The sequence below is a fragment of the Salmo salar genome, chromosome 22, assembly GCF_965601325.2.
Source record: "Salmo salar chromosome 22, fSalSal1, whole genome shotgun sequence".
NCBI lineage: Eukaryota > Metazoa > Chordata > Actinopteri > Salmoniformes > Salmonidae > Salmo > Salmo salar.
This window is the reverse complement of record NC_138312.1, coordinates 14,025,591-14,037,500: the sequence shown is the minus strand read 5'-3', so window position 1 is coordinate 14,037,500 and position 11,910 is coordinate 14,025,591. Positions and strand designations below refer to the sequence as shown.

General features: G+C 46.7%; 1 protein-coding gene across 3 annotated transcripts in view; it reads left to right on the top strand.

Moving 5' to 3' along the window:
- LOC106582810 (kazrin) overlaps positions 1 to 11,910 on the top strand; it is a 168,342-nt gene that overhangs the window by 80,281 nt on the left and 76,151 nt on the right. For all 3 annotated transcript variants that reach the window (XR_001323388.3, XM_014166262.3, XM_014166261.3), the window contains exon 3: positions 293 to 515. Coding sequence is in view for 2 of the 3 variants with exons in the window: in XM_014166262.3 (XP_014021737.1) it covers positions 293 to 515 (223 nt within the window). In the remaining variant the exon portion in view is untranslated. The remainder of the gene's footprint in view (positions 1 to 292; positions 516 to 11,910) is intronic.

Below are 11,910 nucleotides of genomic sequence, written 5' to 3'. Positions count from 1 at the left end.
TTCTTTCTTTGGCAAAACACACATAGTCACACAGAAACAGTCTACTGGTTAGGGACAGGAGGATACTGACTGTATGCAGTAACAGGTAGACACGGCATCTCTCCTCTGGCTGAACGGAGGGGAGAGAAGAGGAACTGGCTGCTGGCATTTTTATGTGTGAAGTAAACTGTGAGGGAAGAGGAAGAGGAGGAGGAGGAGGAGTAGGAGAAGAAGAGGGGGAGAGGGTCTCAGTCTCTTCATCCCCCAATGCTCCACTTGACACCATGCTGCTCTGTGTGGGTTTGGTCCTCAGGGGAAAATCCTTAAAATGATGGAAGACAACAAGCAGCTGGCTCAGAGGATCGATGGGGCCATCCAGTCTGCCAGTCAGGAGGTGACCAACCTGCGCTCAGAGCTGTCGGCCACCAGCCGTAGACTGGCAGAGCTGGGGGCCAGCAGCCCCCCCTCGCCCCTGGAGAACAACCACCAGCATCACCAGCACAACCACCATGACCATGACAGCCTCCGCTACCAGGGTGAGTTACACTCACTGAGTGTGTGTGTGTGGTGTGTGTGTGTGTGTGTGTGTGTGTGTGTGTGTGGTAACGCACAACTGGGCGTCTAGATGACTAATCTCATTCCGCTGTTCCTCCGCTAACTTATTCCTCCGCGGGATAACTCACAGCAGCCTGATAGGGTTAGGGAAGTGGGAGAATGGAACCAGGGCAAGTCTACTCCTGGTGTGCTTTCCCAGGCAGCGGTGGAGTCCCTGTGGGTTTCTCTGGGGCTACGCTCCCCCTGGCTCCGGCTCCCCATCGTTGGCTCTTTCTCTCTCTGTCTGTGTTAGCCGGGAGAGAAGACAGTTGCTACCAGACGCTCCGGCATGAGTCTTGCGCCACAGCCATGAAGGGGAGAAGTGTGAGAGCAGTGAGCACATGGTTGATCAGGGTGATCTGGACAGTCGTACTCATGTTGCTTCATTCACGTCATAACATGCACTAGGCAGTGTCTCTTAAAGTTTGCTCATAGATGTAGTGGAGCCTATAGGATATAAGTGTGGTGGTGTTTCAGAGCCTGTGTGTTCGCTGAGCTGTGTGTGATGGGATTCATGACAGTAGGATGTAGTGGTTTGTGAGTCTGCTACTGCCTTATCTTATTTATAGTTCCACTGAGAGCGGGCAATTGTGGATGTCAGCTACAGTACCAGTCAAAAGTTTGGACACACCTACTCATTCAAGGGTTTTTCTTTATTCTACATTGTAGAATAACAGTGATGACATCAAAACTATGAAATAACACATATGGAATCATGTAGTAATCAAAACAGTGTTAAACTAAATTCTTCAAAGTAGCCACCTTTGCCTTGATGACAGCTTTGCACACTCTTGGCATTCTCTCAACCAGCTTCACCTGGAATGCTTTTCCAACAGACTTGAAGGAGTTCCCACATATGCTGAGCACTTGTTGGCTTATTTTCCTTTGCCCTGAGGTCCAACTCATCCCAAACCATCTCAATTGGGTTGAGGTTGGGTGATTGTGGAGGCCAGGTCGTCTGATGCAGCACTCCATCACTCTCCTTCTTGGTCAAATCGCCCTTACACAGCCTGGAGGGCCATCCCACTAAGCGTAAACCAGATGGGATGGCATAACGCTGCAGAATGCTGTAGTTGCCATGCTGGTTAAGTGTGCCTTGAATTCTAAATTAATCGCAGACAGTGTCACCAGCAAAGCACCTCCACATCATCACACCTCCTCCTCCATGCTTCCCGGTGGGAACCACACATGCAGAGATCATCCGTTCATCTACTCTGCGTCTCACAAAGACACGGAACCAAAAATCTAAAATTGGGACTCATCAGACCAAAGGACAGATTTCCACCGGTCTAATGTCCATAGCTCGTGTTTCTTGGCCCAAGCAAGTCTCTTCTTATTATTGGTGTCCTTTAGTAGTGGTTTCTTTGCAGCAATTCGACCATGAAGGCCTGATTCACACAGTCTCCTCTGAACAGTTGATGTTGAGATGTGTCTGTTACTTGAACTCTGTGAAGCATTTATTTGGGCTGAAATCTGAGGTGCAGTTAATTGCCCATTTCTGAGGCTGGTAACTCTAATGAACTTATCCTCTGCAGCAGAGGTGACTCTTCCTTTCCTGTGGCGGTCCTCATGAGAGGCAGTTTCATCATAGCGCTTGATGGTTTTTGTGACTGCACTTAAAAAAAACTTTAAAAGTTCTTGAAATTTTCCGGATTGACTGACCTTCATGTCTTCAAGTAACGATGGACTATCGTTTCTCTTTGCTTATTTGAGCTGTTCTTGCCATAATATGGACTTGGTCTTTTACCAAATAAGGTTATGTTCTGTATACCAACCCTACCTTGTCACAATAGATACAATTTCTATACAAAATGCAATACTGATAATTATTCTGAAAGGATCTGAAAAATAGACATTGCAACGTAAACCGTGAGCCGATTACTTTCAGTTGGCTCAAACGCATAAAAAAAAGAAGGAAAGATATTCCACTAATTAACTTTTAACAAGGCACACCTGATAATTGAAAGGCATTCCAGGTGACTACCTCATGAAGTTGGTTGAGAGAATGCCAAGAGTATGCAAAGCTGTCATCAAGGCAATGGGTGGCTACTTTGAAGAATTTCAAATATTTTTATATAATTCTTTTGAGTAGGTGTGTTCAAACTTTTGACAGGTACTGTATGTCAATGCCAGTTTGTAAGTAGGGATGTCTCGGTTGGCGTAGGCTGTGTGGTTGTCAGCTGACATCAGAGAGGAAGGGACTGACACTCCTTCCTCGTAACCTCAGGCTGTTGTTCGGTTTCCGACTGAGCTTAGATATGCCAGGGAGGGGAACAGGAGCTTTTGGGCTGGTGGCTCTGTGATGCGTCGTAGGTGGCTCTGTCTTTCTGATGGTTCTCTCTGTGTGTTGGGCAGATGGTGTTGAGCAGAGCAGCAGGTGATCTCAGCTGGAGATGGTTGGCCCGCAGGGTTTAAAGCACAGCACAGAGTCGACTGGTCAGTGCGAAATATCCACCAGCTCCCCCAAGCTTGCTCTGCTTGCTTGGTTTCAAACTCTCTGTTTGAACAGGTGCCACTAACATGTCAGCATTCCCACACTAAGTGGATGCTATCTGAGGGCCACTGCAATACACTGGGACTGTGGGAGACAGTCTGCGGTTGGGTTCAGAGTGTCCCTCCCTCCCTCCCTCCCTCCCTCCCTCCCTCCCTCCCTCCCTCCCTCCCTCCCTTGCAGTCATGCAGTGTTAACAGGGAGCCTTAGTTCTGCATTCTCACATTCCTCTGCATCAAGGCAGTGGTGTCATGCTTCCTGTTCCCTGGCAGGGCGGGCGGCAGGGCAGCCAGTCAGGTGACTGGAGGTATGTGAGGCTGATTAGGCAAAACCGAAACAGATACACACGTACCTCTTGCCCCACTGCATCTTGGGAAAGGAACTCGGTTAAATACTCTCACCCTGGAAAGAGAGGGGCCCACAAAGCTGAACACTTATACTGTCTTTGTTTAAGGACATCTTACAAGATGAGGCTTAAGATTGTTCATGTGTGAGACTTAGATTTCTCCGATTTATCCTCTTAGTCAAATTTCACCACTTCGTCAGAAGAGCTATCTGATAAATCAGCTTCAGCACTCAGTGGATTAAGAGATTAAGAGTTCGTGAGGTGTTTCCTTCTCCATGTCTGGGTATTTGTTAGTCTGTTTGTTAGTCCTGCCCTGAGCCGGATCAAGGCTAGCGAACAGACAAGACTTGTTAGTATGCACGGGCTGACTCCTGTAAATATATTCTACTGTGCAGAAATGCCAGGAATTTCTACAGAGTTTCACCTCTGTGGGACCTCAATAACATCACTGACAGATGTCCAGTAAGGCTATAAAAACGATAGCTCAATCTGCTTCCTTGCCCTTGGAATCTGCCCTTTTAAAACCAACCACTGGCTGGCATTGACACAAGATTAAATCACCACTCACCAGCCGTGATGCCCTGTGACGAAAACTAGTTCCCGAACTTTCAACCCCCTTAGAAGTAGCTCCACTGGGAACACACTGGTTGACTCAACGTCGTTTCAATGAAATAACGTTGAACCAACGTGGAGTAGACGTTGAATTGACGTCGGTGCCCAGAGGGAGCAAAGCCAGTGTGTTCGTGATCTGACTCGTAGTGAATTTGCATAAATAAATAAGCCTATGTGAGAATCGGCCTGTTCTGTGCTGGTGTGTTGCACTTTGTACCACCCCTGGTAATACAGGAGTATCTATCTACAGTAGGAGGCTGCATCCACTGTGCTGCTTGAATGTAACAAATGACCTGCCTATTCCAGGTGCTGACACTAATGTATTCATCATGGGGGTGATGACCCCTCGGCACGATTGGCCACTATACTTAATCCATCACTTGGATGTCTGTGATCTGTTTAGCATTCCTAAACGATGCTGATGTTCCAGCGACAAATGAAATACATTACAGTCGCCCCTAACGGGACCAGAATGAAAACATTTCTGTCCTCCTAAAATCAATGCACTGTAAGCCTATTACAAAATATGTAGTTGTGGCTGTCTGATCATCAGCATCCTGCAGACACTGGGTGAGCGTGCACTCATCACAGACTCATGGGAATCTGCCAATTCGACTCCATAAAGCGGCGAAGACGCAGCCGTAAAGAAGGCAGCCTTCAGGTAGTCAGAGAGACAATTCTGTTCCAACAGGGGGAGAATACATCTGACTTATAACAGGCTGGATTGTGCTGAATACGAGGGGAAATAGCTGTAATATGGGCTGTATGTTACACCTGCCACAGGGGGTGTCGGTCATGGTCAAGGTTGGAGTGAGGGATTGGGGATTTCACTTTGAGTTTGAAGCATTGTTCAGGTTTTAATCTGATCTGAGACAGTTCTTGGTGGGCCTGAGAAATGGTCCGAATTTTAGTGTTAAAGGTTCAATTGTGGCGTTAGTGATGTAGTTGGAATGAAGGACAAGCGATACTCTCTGCACCCTACTGAAGCATGGAGAGGACTGTTGACTTTTACCGGCTGCTGTAGTCAGTTTGAAAGGGAATAACCTCCAACACTTCTTAATGCAAAGTCATTTATACTCAACTTTTCTCTGCAGATGAGAGAAGTGAAACGATGTTAGTTTATGCTGCCTACAGAGCCCTGTGAGGAAGACTAGTTCTCACCATCTGGCCTGAGTTTGGTAGAGGCTCCAGCTCTCTCATTACCTCATGGTGCTCTGGAGCAGTAGAACTAAAGGCTGGGAACAGAGCTGCAGAACTGCAGGGGAAAGCCCCACCTCCTCACCCCCTCTCTCCCCCTTCTCTCCTGGGACCACCCGCCTTCCTGTTCCCTCTCCACAGAGAAAGTATGCCCTGTGCCGAGCCAGAACCTCCCTCTCCTCCCCCACCCTCCTAACTCCCTGCCTGGCCTCCCCCAGCCACGCCCTGTCTGTGGCCAATGCAGCGTGAGAGGAACTGTGTCCAAACAATAGCCCGAGGCAAGGCTGGCCTCTCTCGCTCTTTCTCTGTCTCTGTCTCCCTCTCTCTTTCTCCCTCTCTTTTTCTCCCTCTCTTTCTCTTTCTCCCTCTCTTTCTCTCTTTTTCTCTCTCTCCCTCTCTCTCTCTCTCTCTCTCCAGAGGAAAGGCTAATCATCCCTTCAGCTCACAGAGAGCTCCAGGGGCTCCAGCTCCACTGCTAGCCCAGCCCCGAGGCACCGAGGCACTGAGGCATCACCTCACTGGGGAAGAATGGGAGCTGGACCCCTATGATGTTGGCCATGGCCTTGTGTGATGAGAGAGAGAGACACCTGCAGATGGAAGAGCTATTTTCTTATTGAGAAGTACAGTAAAACCTTACTCAGGGTTTGATGAATTGGGAATTGAAGAAATTAGATTTTGCTGCAATACTTTAATTGAGCTTCGGATTTCATGTATAGAATACAGGTCTGCAAAATCAATTGCACATATGCAGTTTAGTGCGCCTCTTGACTAGACTAGTATGATTTGTGTTTACATTTGTCAGCTGTTGTCCTACAGTGCCTGGTAGTGGCTTGTAATACATAATGACTCTATTGTTGTCTGTCTGTTTCCTCTGTTAATAAGGCTAGGCCTGGTAATGAGTCCATTGAGACAGAGCCAGGCACGTTGCAGACAGACAGGCCTGTATCAGTGTGAACAGTAGTACATGCAAACTGATGGAGTGATGATGAACAGAGATGTGCCATCCCGACTACAAGATGTTTAGGTGTTTTTGAGGAGGAAGCCGGCTGGGTGCAGGTTCCTGTTTAAGCTCATGTAGGGAAAGTCATGAAATGCGAGATGGGGATTACAGTGCCTTGCAAAAGTATTCATCCCCCTTGGCATTTTTCCTATTTTGTTGCATTACAACCTGTAATTTAAATATTTTTATTTGGATTTCATGTGATGGGCATACACGAAATAATTCAAATTGGTGAAGTGAAATGAACAAAATAACTTGTTTAAAAAAGTAAAATGGAAAAGTGGTGCGTGCATATATATTCACCCCCTTTGCTTTGAAGCCCCTAAATAAGATCTGGTGCAACCAATTACCTTCAGAAGTCACATAATTAGTTTAATACAGCCCACATGTGTGCAATCTAAGTGTCACATGATCTCAGTATATATACACCTGTTCCCGAAAGGCCCCAGAGTCTGCAACACCACTAAACAAGGGGCACCACCAAGCAAGTGGCACAATGAAGACCAAGGAGCTCTCCAACAGGTCAGGGACAAAGTTGTGGAGAAGTACACATCAGGGTTGGGTTATAAAAAAATATCAGAAACTTTGAACATCCCACTAAGCACCATTAAATCCATTATAATTTTTTTGAAAGAATCTGGAACCACAACAAACCTGCCAAGAGAGGGCTGCCCACCAAAATTCACAGACCAGGCAAGGAGGGCATTCATCAGAGAGGCAACAAAGAGACCAAAGATAACCCTGAAGGAGCTGCAAAGCTCCACAGCGGAGATTGGAGCATCTGTCCATAGGACCACTTTAACCGTACATTCCACAGAGCTGGGCTTTACGGAAGAGTGGCCAGAAAAAAGCCATTGCTTAAAGAAAAAAATAAGCAAACACATTTGGTGTTCACCAAAAGGCGTGTGGGAGACTCCCCAAACATATGTTAGAAGGTACTCTGGTCTGATGAGACAAAAATTGAGCTTTTTGGCCATCAAGGAAAACGCTATGCCTGGCACAAACCCAACACCTCTCATCACCCTGAGAATATCATCCCCACAGTGAAGCATGGTGGAGGCAGCATCATGCTGTGGGGATGTTTTTCATCGGCAGGGACTGGGAAACTGGTCAGAATTGAAGGAATGATGAATGGCGATTAATACAGTGAAATTCTTGAGGGAAACCTGTTTCAGTCTTCCAGAGATTTGAGACTGGGACGGAGGTTCACCTTCCAGCAGGACAATGACCCTATGCATACTGCTAAAGCAACACTCGAGTGGTTTAAGGGGACACATTTAAATGTCTTGGAATGGCCTAGTCAAAGCCCAGACCTCAATCCAATTGAGAATCTGTGGTATGACTTAAAGATTGCTGTACACCAGTGGAACCCATCCGACTTGAAGGAGCTGGAGCAGTTTTGCCTTGAAGAATGGGTATAAATCCCAGTGGCTAGATGTGCCAAGATTATAGAGACATACCCCAAGATACTTGCAGCTGTAATTGCTGCAAAAGGTGGCTCTACAAAGTATTGGCTTTGGGAGGTTGAATAGTTATGCACGCTCAAGTTGTCTGTTTTTTTGTGTTATTTCTTGTTTGTTTCACAATAAAAAATATTTTGCATCTTCAAAGTGGTAGGCATGTTGTGTAAATCAAATGATAAAAACCCCCCCAAAATATATTTTAATTCCAGGCTGTGAGGCAACAAAATAGGAAAAATGCCAAGGGGGATGAATACTTTCGCAAGCCAATGTATGTTTACGTTTTTGGGTTCATATTGGTTTAGTCACCATCATTCAGTTGAAGGTCCGGGTTGACAAGGCATAGGGGTTAGTGAAGAGGTGTAAAGTGGAATGTGTGGATTCCATTGGGGTCAAAAGTTCCTGATGAAATGTGACCTCATCTTGTTTTGGGATTGATGGAGTTGTAAGATAGGGAGAGTCAGAAATCTGTCCCTCTTTCTACCTGGTGAGGGGACACACCTCCCTTCTGGGACCCTGCCTGCCCTGCCTGGTGAGGGGCCACATTTCTCCCTCTAGGGCTCTGCCTGCTCTGCCTGGTGAGGGGCCACACTTCTCCCTCTGGGGCTCTGCCTGGTGAGGGGCCACACTTCTCCCTCTGGGGCCCTGCCTGACGCTGCAGCTGGTGATGGTAGCTCTTCTCTTCAGCTGGACAGCAGATGGCCTCGGTGGCAATGCCAGGCAGCCAATGACATCAACTGCTTCTTAATGGAGCCGACTGAGTCTGAGGCTGGCAGCGGAGCAGAACCAAGAGTGAGGAGACACACTGAGCCAAGCTGATACTTTCACATATTGGAGTTGGAAGTGAGCGAAAGTCAATTCAAGGAGAAACTTTTTTTTTTTTTTAAATATACAATGAACTATTTGATACTGTGGATTCCTTCCCATTATAATTCCCTGCCATCGTGATGATATTGATAATATGGTTTAAGCAGTGTTTGACATAGATGGCTAGATGCCTCCATCTCTAGTACATTCATGAAAGACAATGTTTTATTGGTTTTCCACTCTTCTCTAATTCTATTCCGTTTCCCACATGAGTTAGATGAATAGTTAAGACATGGTTTAATGGGGACTTCCTGGGTCTGTTGTGGTCATGGCTGGGTCACGACTGTCTGTCTGAGGATGCCCTTTATTAGCTGGGACTAAGATTGAGCTGGGTCAGCTGCTGCTGTTGCTGCATGGGAAGATTCCTCCGTTCTCCCCCTCTTCAGATCCCTCCCTCTCTTCAGTTCCTTCCCTCTCTTCAGATCCCTCCCTCTCTTCAGTTCCCTCCCTCTCTTCAGTGCCCCTCACTTGGCCCCCTCATCATAACATTATCAGCAGTGACACACTGCATAGTTCCTTTCCCGCCATAGATGACGATGGGGGGGAGGAAGGAGCTTTGCTACAGGAAATTAGGCAATAAGCATCCTTCATGTCCTTTCTGTCTTGTTGGGAACCTGGGGGTTTATTACGCCCCATATTTCGGGGGGGGGGGGGGGGGGGGGGGGGGGTCGTTTTATGTATTGGGTGAAATAATGCTTCCTGTTCCGGTTTATGCAATCTGCAGCATATGTGTATCTGGAGAAGATCAGGAGGGGGGTCCAGAAAGGGGGTAGCTATCTCACCGAGGATGGGTCGGCCCTGTTACTGTGTGATTGTGATTGTAGGAGACGTTGCTTTAACTAGGGGGACTGGGGCTGGGGCAGGGGCTGATGCAGGTGCCTGCGTTGGCCTATGTGTGACTTAATACTGATGAGATGAGAGCAGACAGATTGAGTGTGTTCCTCTGTGTGGGGGGGTAAAGAGAGGGTGGATGGAGGGGGAGGGGCGCATCTCTCAAGGAACTGGCACTTCTCTAATGATATGGGCAGGACAGACCTATGTCCAGAGGCAAGTGGACCATGATGATACAAACCACTCTGGGATTCTGCTGTGTTAGACATATTAGACAGAGTGGGAGCAGAAGGCAGGGACAAGGAGGCAAAGAAATGTTTAACAGTGAAGTCCACTCCCTTGAGTGGGTGTAGCGTGGCCATGTGGTGGAACTCTCCCTCCCTCCCTCCCCTCCCTCCCTCCCTCCCTCCCTCCCTCCCTCTCTCCCTCCCCTCTCCCCTTCTTTCTCCCCTTCTCCACGGGAGGCCCAGATAATGATCCCATGTTTAAGAATCCAGCTCCCCTTTCTCCCCCCCTTTCTCCCCCCCTGTCTCCCCCCCTGTCTCCCCCTCACCAGCTCCACACATCTAACCCTTCGTTTTCACCTTAAATCATCCAAATCTTTGTTGAGTCCAGACTTCAAACGGCTGTAACTTAGTGAGAGTTTGGGTGGAAGGATCGGGCATGCAGACGCTCCTCTGAACAGTCTCTCAGCTCATCCTATTAAAATGCCTCATTGCTTTGGCAGAGGAGCCTTATATTGCTGCTGGTACATATTGTTGCCTTGGCTGCAGTATAAATCCCTTCTCCAATGAGCAGTGACTTACTGCATGCGCAGGAAAATGAGTTTGAGGAAGTGCAGAGGCTGAGCCTCCTGTATCCAGGGGACACAATGCGTGGCATTCCAACCATAGAACCGCCTGGAGTTTGCTGAATGGCATTGGCACTTGGATTGGGACCGGTGCTATTGTCATATGAAACAGAAAATAGAGGTGAGTTTGGCCTTCGAAAGAACAATACAGAAAATACCTCATACCTACTTGTAAAATATGGTGGTGTATCTTTGATGTTATGGGGCTATTTTGCTTCCACTGGCCCTGGGGCCCTTGTTAAGGTTAATGGCATCATGAACTTTACCCAGTACCAGGATATTTTAGCCAAAAACCTGAAACTTGGCCACAGCTGGATCTTCCAGCAAGACAATAACCCCAAGCACACATCAAAATCCACAAAGAAATGTTTAATTGATCACAAAATAAACATTTTGCAACTGCCATCTCAGTCTCCGGACTAGAATCCCATTGAAAACCTGTGGTTTGAATTGAAGAGGGCAGTCCATAAGCACAAACAAAGGATATCAAGGATCTGGAAAGATTCTGTATGGAGGAATGGTCTCAGATCCCTCCCAATGTGTTCTCCAGTCTCATGAAACATTTTAGAAAACGGCATAGTATTGAAAACAGGGGTGCCAATCATTTTGACCCCTATCTTTTTGTACTATATTTTTCTGAGCTATTGTATTAGTATAAGGGAATAACAATGTATTTTTTTGTTGTTGCATACAATATAGTATTTGTATTCTCTATTTTATACAGTCTTTTTTGCTCATCTTTATCAAGGGTGCCAATCATTCCAGACCCCACTGTATATACAAAAAAAACATTTCCAATTCACACATGCGTATTAATACACACTTGATATGTGTGAAATAGGACAAATATAAGCACCCACCAAATAATTATTATTACACACACACACCAAACCCGACTGTGTTCAACTTCAAGTATAGCCCGAGGGCTGAATCGTGACTTGAAAAATGCTCAGCTTAACTCAAGCCTTCACAACAATCCTCCGTTGACATCGATTCATGATTTATAAGAAAGTTGGAGTTAGCCACGCATACATCAAGTCCAGGTGTCAGACTAAGTGCATGCTGGTTTGCACTGCAGCCCTACTGTCATTCACAGAAAATTCGGTTAGATTTGTTTTACCGAAATGAATTCCCGTGGAGTCATGTCGGGCACTTCTAATTGACCTCCCATAGAGTTCTTCGCGATACCTACTCTCCTCCCAGACTACAGCAGACAGTGGTGATGCTTTAAACACTGCACCCCACTGCTCACTGCGCCAGTCTGTTCCCAATACCCCTGTAACGAATCAAAGATAAGTTTGGAGGAATCAATTTGAGTAACTTTATAGGACAACAACCATGATTTAATGATTCTGACACTGTGTGCACCTTGAAAGTTTGAGGCATTTTTTTTGGGGGGGGGGGGTGTCGTAAAGTCATGCTCTCTTTTCCATCACATGAAATCTGAAAATCTTTTGACACGTCGTTATTACAGGAGTCTCTTCCTCCTTTTCAATTATTTTTGTCTGCCACTAAAAAGTGTTAGCATGTTTCCCCCGTGTTTTTAAGCTGAGGAGGCTCTACACAAATATTTACCTGGACCCCAATTACCCTGACATTGTGACGGCACATAAGACACACACACACACACACACACACACACACACACACACACACACACACACACACACACACACACACACA